This window comes from Phasianus colchicus, chromosome 1 (assembly GCF_987193195.1).
Source record: "Phasianus colchicus chromosome 1, bPhaCol1.hap1.1, whole genome shotgun sequence".
In the NCBI taxonomy this organism is placed as follows: domain Eukaryota; kingdom Metazoa; phylum Chordata; class Aves; order Galliformes; family Phasianidae; genus Phasianus; species Phasianus colchicus.
This window is the reverse complement of record NC_143436.1, coordinates 54301761-54309691: the sequence shown is the minus strand read 5'-3', so window position 1 is coordinate 54309691 and position 7931 is coordinate 54301761. Positions and strand designations below refer to the sequence as shown.

Genomic DNA, 7931 nt, shown 5'->3' with positions numbered 1-7931 from the left:
ACCACCAGTGTGCTCAGACTCTAGTTCTGTTATACCCATACAAAAAAGGACTTTTCCCTTTCTCTTTCAGTCATGTGAGACTTGTTTAAGTCACTCCATAGCCTTTTCTCTCTCCATGCCTTGCTAGAAAAGATGAAATGAACAACCATGTAACAGCAATAAATGTATTTCCTTCTGACCCTCCATCCTTTTGCAAAAGGAATCAGTTTCTATAGTCATGGAAATTTCAGGGAGGCTGTCTTGTAGTCTCTTTGCATTATGGTTTGTAAATGAACACACTAGGATATTACCATAGTAGCTGCTAAATACAAATACTGTATTCTGCCTGTTTTCAGACAATGCTGTATCTGGGTCCTGACGCACAAAAGTCACATCTGCTTCAATTCAGGATGCAGGAGCTGTAGCCACTTCCTGCAGCAATAAGGAATGGAACTCGATATACATCTCCAAAGGCGGTGGACCAGTGGGTGGATTCATATTACTGGCAAAATAATCCTCCTTTTCTTTCTCAGATAAAGATTATGCTAAGCACTACCACAGACAGTGCAGTGATGGAGCTGAAAAGCCACAGAAGCTAGAGGCCAGGCAGATAAGGAAATCAGAACCAAAAAGATATGTAAGATGCTCCCTGGGGGAAAAAAAAATAATCCTTATGTAAAGGATTAATCAACCTTTCCCATAACCAGCATTAAAAAGCTGCAATTTTATAATGAAATTGTGCATGAAGCCCACTCCACGACAAAGGACAGCATAAGACTACAGTCTGGTTAAGATGACTTTTCCTTCAACTCCTATCAAAGAACCAAAACCTCTTTTCTCTTTAATCATTCTTTATTGCATAATTTTAAGTACGGTTTTCAAATTAATCTTCAATGTTTAGAGGAGCAACAGGATTAAACATTGGTCTCTCCTTCTTTGATTGTATCTTACCATAATTTGCTTCAAAATCTTTCTTAGTACCATTCAAGTTTTCTAGATTTCCACTCTTTATATTGTACCCCAAAGCAGAAAGTTTTTTAATCCTGTACTGAACAATTTGTGTCGTCAACTCCAGCACCATTGGTGTCTCCTTAATCTGTGCTATAGAAATTCCTTCCTTCAGCAGTCCCTCAAGTCTTTCTTCCAGAATTGGAACAGAATAGTAGAGAAGGGCTGGGCATTTCAGTACCAGTCGTTTGAATTCTTGATCGCTGCACTTAAAGACATTTTTGGAAAATAGCATGCTCTTCTGCATAGTGGAGGGTGTAAGCTGAAAAATAAAACCTTTAAGTTTGGACAGCAGCTGTAGGACTTCGTGGTCAGTGAAATCACTCTTTTGCAGAAATTCCAAGTTTTCCTGAATTGCCGAGGAGGTACTTAACAAAATAAATGGATTTTGGCTCAGTAACTTCAGTATCCAGATCTTCATATTTGCATCAGAACCTCCTAAACTTAAGTAACTTTTTTGTAATGTCTCTATCACGTGTTTGTTTTTTTCAGCTGCATTGTGGAAGATATTGGGTGCGCTCGTCAAGAACCTGGTGATTATATTATTCTTAAGTCCCAGTTCCTGAAAAAATAGAATATTTGCTTTCTGGTTCTCGTGATACCCGGTAGTGAAGAAAGAATCTGGAAACTGCTCTATTAATTTAATCAGCTGGTCTTCCTTCTGGCATACCAGTTGCCACAGAGCTCTTTGAGAGTTCACCTCTGCAGGACTACGCAGCATTGCCTCTGGGCAGCGTTCCAAGATACTGGCAATAGCGGGGTCATCCGCACCCATTGCTCGTAGAATTCTGGCGATTTCTGGAACGTAGGCCACATCCTGGAGAAGGACCCATTCCTTTCCTCTGCGTATTTTCTTAATATCAACTGACAGTTTGTGGAGATCCTCAATGGTTTTTTTATTTTCCTCTCTTGACTTTGTATCAGTTGTGTACGTTGAATGGATTAAGAAGCCTATTTTTGTTATCTCAGGCCGTAAGGACAAAATATTCAACCCAGGCCTACTGCAGTGACATCTTGCCAACAGAAATGTAACTGTATCTTTTGCACTGTGAGCAACTCCTCTCAACATCATGGAATGCAGCTCTACGCAGAGAGGAAAAACAATGCTTTGAAAACACATTGAAGACACAAATTATACCTCGTAATGTTCGCAGAACCATTGATATTTAGACTGAGCTGGCATAAGAAATTACTCTTAACAGTATTTTTTGTTATTAGCACAAAAAATCAGCTTTTGTGCAGAAGGGAAAGAAAAGATTTTTGAAAGGTTAATGTTCTGATTGATGCCTCACCAGAACATAACGTGTGGATGCAACTGTGCTGCTATGGGGGCAGTACTCTGTCCATGATATGCTGCAGTCATACAAGAACAAAGCTGTCAGCTATTTCCTGCTAGTGACGGTGTTACAGCTCACTCACACTGCAGTGGAAAAATGTTACATGCAATTTAATTTGACAGCAATTCTACTAGATGAATAAAAAAACAAAAAACCAAAATACAGCTTAAAACATACTTCTTAGCTCTTCTTAATGTATTTGCTTAACTGCTTAGGCATTGTTTAGAGCATGACATGTTCCTTCATGTGTCAGAGCACTCCCAGGTGCTCCTTCAGTAGCAGTTCACAGCTTAACTGCCTTATCAACTCATTCTCCGTGCAATTAAAGAAAAAATCATTGAACCCGCTTGTGTATCTATGCATTTTTCATTAGCTGAATCTGCTAACTGGGGCTAAGTAATCACCCTGATATTTGGGAGAGGAAGCAAGCACAGTGCTACATCTTCAGGCCTTTACTTGCCTCTACAGTACCTTCTTTCCAACTTCTGCTTTTTGTCCTTGCCTGCCACCTCCAGTGGGCCCAGAGCCATTGTGCAGCCCTTTGGGTAAGTGCACAACCACCGTGCAGCTGTGGATAACCCAGTGGGGCAGCTTTGCTGGTGCTGAGTGCCAGGTATCATGAATAGCACAGGCAGTGCCACTTGCTCTGCCACAGCCGGAGGAGCTGCAGCGGCAGTCATGCGTGCGTAGATATCACTGATGTATCCTTAACTTCTTAGGGGGTGGTTTTGTAACAACCTTTAGGAAGCACCGAGGTGGAAGTGAGAACTTCTAGTCTCTGAAATGCTTGACCTAATTGCTGCTGCTGTTAACACACTGAAAATTGCCCTAACTCAAAAGGGGGAAAGAAGAGAAAATTACGTTGTGTATTGGACAACCCTATTTATACAGTCACATTCACCTCTCCCAAAGCATAATGTGCTTCAAAAAGCACCCATTGAGTATTAAGTAAGGCTTTTTTGGTTGTTTTTTTTATTTTTTTTTTAGAGAGAAAGCACTGTTACAATCACCCAATCTGATCTCTTGCATAACATATATTAAGAAGCTTCATGCAGAACATGAAATCCTTACAATCTGATTTCTATCCATCTTTCATGAAAATACATGATTTGTTTAGGGGACCAAAGTGACAGAACTTCAGGTATGGTTAAACATTTTCTAGTGGTAAAATACTTTTTTGTCAATAATGTGTATCATTGCTTTTAAGTTGATGTTTTTCAGTTTCTAGTAGCTGGACTTTCATTATGTTGCCACATCATAAACTAGTAGATTAAGACATAGAAAATGCTGAACTACATTGAAGCTTGCCGTTAGCAGAAAGCTGTTCATCAGTAACTTGGTTCTTAGTCATATTTCAGTTTCTGAGGCACAACCTCACAGCTCAACGAAGCTGTATGTCATAACTCCAGGTTTAATGGCTTTATCTTCATACACTTAGTGGCTTGAGAATTACTGCCCAGTGAGCTCTAGCACTGAATGAGTGATCATAGAATCATAGAATCACCAAGGTTGGAAAAGACCTAAAAGATCATCCAGTCCAACCGTTCACCTATTACCAATAGCTCCCACTAAACCATGTCCCTCAACACCACATCCAGTCTTTCCTTGAATACCCCCAGGGTCGGTGACTCCACCACCTCCCTGGGCAGTCCATTCCAGTGCCTGACCACCCTTTCTGAAAAGTAATACTTCCTAATGTCCAGCTTGAATCTCCCCTGCCGTAGCTTGAAACCATTCCCTCTGGTCCTATCACTAATGACATGAGAGAAGAGGCCGACCCCCAGCTCACTACAACCTCCCTTCAGGAAGTTATAGAGAGCAATAAGGTCTCCCCTGAGCCTCCTCTTCTCCAAACTAAACAATCCCAGCTCCTTCAGCCTTTCCTCATATGGCTTGTGTTCCAGACCCCTCACCAGCTTTGTTGCCCTCCTCTGAACACGTTCCATGGCCTCAATGTCTTTGTTGCAGTGAGGGGCCCAAAACTGGACACAGTACTCGAGGTTCGGCCTCACCAGTGCTGAGTACAGGGGAACAATCACCTCTCTGCTCCTGCTGGCAACACTGTTTCTGATGCAAGCCAGGATGCCATTGGCCTTCTTGGCCACCTGGGCACACTGGCGGCTCATGTTCAGCTGAGCATCAATCAATACCCCCAGGTCCATTTCCTCTACGCAGTCCTCCAGCCACTCCGCCCCAAGCCTGTAGCATCGCCTGGGGTTGTTGTAGCCAAAGTGTAGGACCCGGCATTTGGTCTTGTTGAACCTCATCCCACTGGCTTCAGCCCAGCTATCCAGCCTGTCCAGATCCCTCTGTATGGCCTCGCTACCCCCAGGCAGATCCACAATTCCGGCCAATTTGGTGTCATCTGCAAGTTTACTGAGGGTGCACTCGATGCCCTCATCCAGGTCATCAATAAAGATATTGAAGAGGACAGGCCCCAGCACTGACCCCTGGGGGACACCACTCATGACCGGTCACCAGCTGGATTTAACTCCATTCACCACCACAGTGATTCTCCAAGTAGCTATGAAATCAACCCAAAGTGCAGGTAAGATTTTTCCAGTGTTGTTCCTTTTGTATCCTGAAAAAGCGACTTTCACCAGGACTGAAAACTGAAGCCTGTCCTCCATAGGAAGTGACACAACTGCCTGCATTTGAGAACTGAGTGGTTCTATTCTATTTACTGGGTCCAGTCAAAGTAATCAGTCTCTGAAGGGTCGGGGCTTTCTGCATTAATGCTTTAGCTCAGCTGAAAACTGCCATCTAAATAAACAATTATTAAAATTGTTTGGGGTGTCAGGTGATGCTTGCAAAGTACAAACTGGGAAAATAACTAACCATGACTTTTATTTCAATGTGTAATCCAACTGTTAGGCTAAATTGCCTTGTGAGTAATGCAGTCACTTACAATAGAGAGTCATCTTACAGATTAGTTATGGAGCTTTTTAAAAACAAGGCCAAATTCTGCAACAGTAAACTGCGCTTTTCCAAAATCTGACATGGAAATTCTTGTTAAGTTTGCTTTAGAGAAGCTTTAGGTTGTCTGGAATTATGTTTGGCATCACAGTCATGTTTTCCTTGGTGATAGTGAGAATGGTGACCCTGCACATAGCAGGGGGTTGAAACTCGGTGATCATTGTGGTCCTTTTCAACCCAGCCCATTCTATGATTCTATGTTCCATGCAAACACAGAATGCTGTAAAAGGAAGGAAGCCTTCACTTGCTAAACCACATTTGACTGCATACCCAGGAACTTTTGTAAAACAGTGAGCAGATTGTATTGAAAAGAGATGAATAGATGATAATGTTACGGCGTGCAGCAGGAACTGAGAAGAAGCTTAGCGGTCACGCTTGGTGTCTGAAATGCATGTCAGAGTCTGCAGATGACAACAGCGCCTGAGTATTTAACCTGTGCCAAGAGTTCAGAGCTCTCATAAACTCATGCCGGACAGCGGTTGATATCTGTATCGCAACGGGGACTGCGGGTCTACGTATGGAGAGATTACAAACCCAAAAGGCAGCCCGAATGGGCTGCTGGCTCTCACCCAGCTGCACCCCTACAGCACAGCCCCCCTCGCCCGCACGGCCCCTCCGCCCCGCGCCTGACCTGCCTCCTGCTGAGCGCTGCGCGGCCGCGCCGGGCCCGACCCCCGTCAGCGGGCGGGGCGGAGCGGAACGAACGGAACGTAGCATAGCGTGTGGTCGGGGCGTGCGGAGCCGCCCTACCGCCATGGCGCGCGGACGGATTGCTGTGGGGTGCGGATCTCTCCCGTAAACAAGGACTTTGCCATCCCGCAGCTGCATATTTAGTGTGCTGTAGGTGATGCCTTGGTGCTTTTTGTTCTTAGAGTGCGGTGAATGCGCTGCGTGGTCTCCGTGATGGGAAATCACCTCAGGTTCCTGAGGAGAGGCACGCTGATGCCTTTAGGGGAGGCTTCTGTAACCTCAGCGCGTGTGCTTCCATGTGATCGCTGCACTTGTTACAGAAAAAAGCAGTAAATTCACAGATGTGGTCATCGGGCTAGCAGGGGGTGCTGGTGGTGCTTCAGAAGCTGAACACGCTGTGCTGGTGAGAATCTGCTTCCTCTGGGTGATTGGAGCCGTGTCTGCCTTGGATCTCTTCTGAAGTTAGAAAACAAATCAGTGACGCACAAATCTTTTCAACTTGTAGACATGCGAGCACTTTCATACAAAAATTACCGAGCTTAGAGACAGGAGGGAGATCAACTTTTTATATGGGTAGGTAACGATAGGACAAGGGGGAACAGTTTTAAACTAAAAGAGAGGAGATTTAGGTTAGAAGTTAGGAAGAAATTCTTTACTCGGAGGGCAGTGAGGCGCTGGCACAGCTGCACAGAGCTGTGGTGCCCCATCCCTGGAGGCTTGAGGCCAGGTTGGATGGGGCTCTGGGCAGCCTGAGCTGCGGGGTGGCAGCCCTGCCCATGGCAGGGGGTTGGAAATAGATGGGTCTTTCAGGTCTCTTCCAATCCAAACCATTCTGTGATTTTACTGTTTTTCAAACTAGCATGGGATCTGCATGTTCATATCCTTCAGAGCATTAAAATTGGCACTGTTGGCTCTGGAAACCCTTCTGTTGTCAGATGCACATTCAGTAGCCTGTGTTAGATCTAAGTCTGAGAGAACTGCAGAAGGGCCACTCTGTGAGCCCAGTTGGGACTGTTTCCCACTGTGCTACACTTTCACGAACAGTCGGTGTTTGTCAATGCGTACCACACAGCAGCATCCAGTGATGTTAAGAACAGGGACCTGAAGAGCACTCCTAATTCTTAACACAACATATCGCATACTTGATGTATGTACTTCACGTTCAATTCCTATCATGTCACACCGTTGTCTTATCCTTTTCCCTTTCTGACCTTGTTCTCATGGTCTGCACTAAATGAGCCCAATTAGCGCTCCTTCAGAAAGTTACCCGCAGGAGAGCACAGCAGCGAGGCGAGCGAGATCCTCGATTAACCACGGCTCTATTTCTCTCCTTGCTCAGACAGCCTCCTTAATTAATATATTCTTCACCTCCCTTCCACTTCTGACCCGCTGCCCAACGGCCTAACAAGGAAGGTGCGGTCAGAAGGAGGTGCTTTATCCCAGTGCTAGGCAGACTGCGGCTGCCGCTCAGCCTGCAGCGAGCGCGGCTCGGGGAGCGGCGGTTACGAAACCCGCGGGGGAGGGCTGCGGGGCTGCGGGGAGCGGGGCTGCGGGAAGCGGGGCTGGCGGCGGGCTGCCGCCTCGCTGCTCGGCGCCTCAGCCCTGGCAGGGAGCGATGACGAGAGACAGGGCTCCGAGCCGCTCGGGGAGAGGAGTTCCAACCTCATAAACAAACACCGCGTTGCGAATAACGAGCAGGCGGCCTCGCTGTGCCCGCGTACTTGGCAGTTTTGTAATCGCCGCTGGGGGAGGGGAGGGGGTGGGTGCCGCGCGGGCGGGCCGGGCTGGCTGCGTAGGCCTTACATAAGCGGCCCGTCGGTGGAGACGGGGGAGGCGGAGAGGGGATCGGTACTCCGCCTCGGTGCCGCCAGACCCGCAGCGAGACGTGAGGGGTGGGATAGGGGTAATGCTGAAAGCGGGGGACGCCCGAGGGGAGCGGCG

At 46.5% G+C, this 7931-nt stretch overlaps 1 protein-coding gene across 3 annotated transcripts; it reads right to left on the bottom strand.

Moving 5' to 3' along the window:
• Positions 1 to 812: 812 nt before the first annotated feature.
• MTERF2 (mitochondrial transcription termination factor 2) lies at positions 813 to 7892 on the bottom strand. 3 transcript variants are annotated; one of them, XM_090143286.1, is made up of 3 exons: positions 5932 to 7892; positions 2280 to 5733; positions 813 to 2070 (listed from the first exon to the last, which is right to left on the bottom strand). In XM_090143286.1, the coding sequence occupies exon 3, from the start codon at positions 2057 to 2059 to the stop codon at positions 863 to 865; it is 1197 nt and encodes a 398-aa protein (XP_089999412.1). In that variant the 5' UTR covers positions 2060 to 2070; positions 2280 to 5733; positions 5932 to 7892; the 3' UTR covers positions 813 to 862. The 3 variants fall into 3 exon arrangements, with proteins under 3 accessions (XP_089999412.1, XP_089999416.1, XP_031455916.1); XM_090143290.1 differs by having other exon boundaries at positions 2280 to 2407; XM_031600056.2 differs by lacking the exon at positions 2280 to 5733.
• Positions 7893 to 7931: the final 39 nt, after the last annotated feature.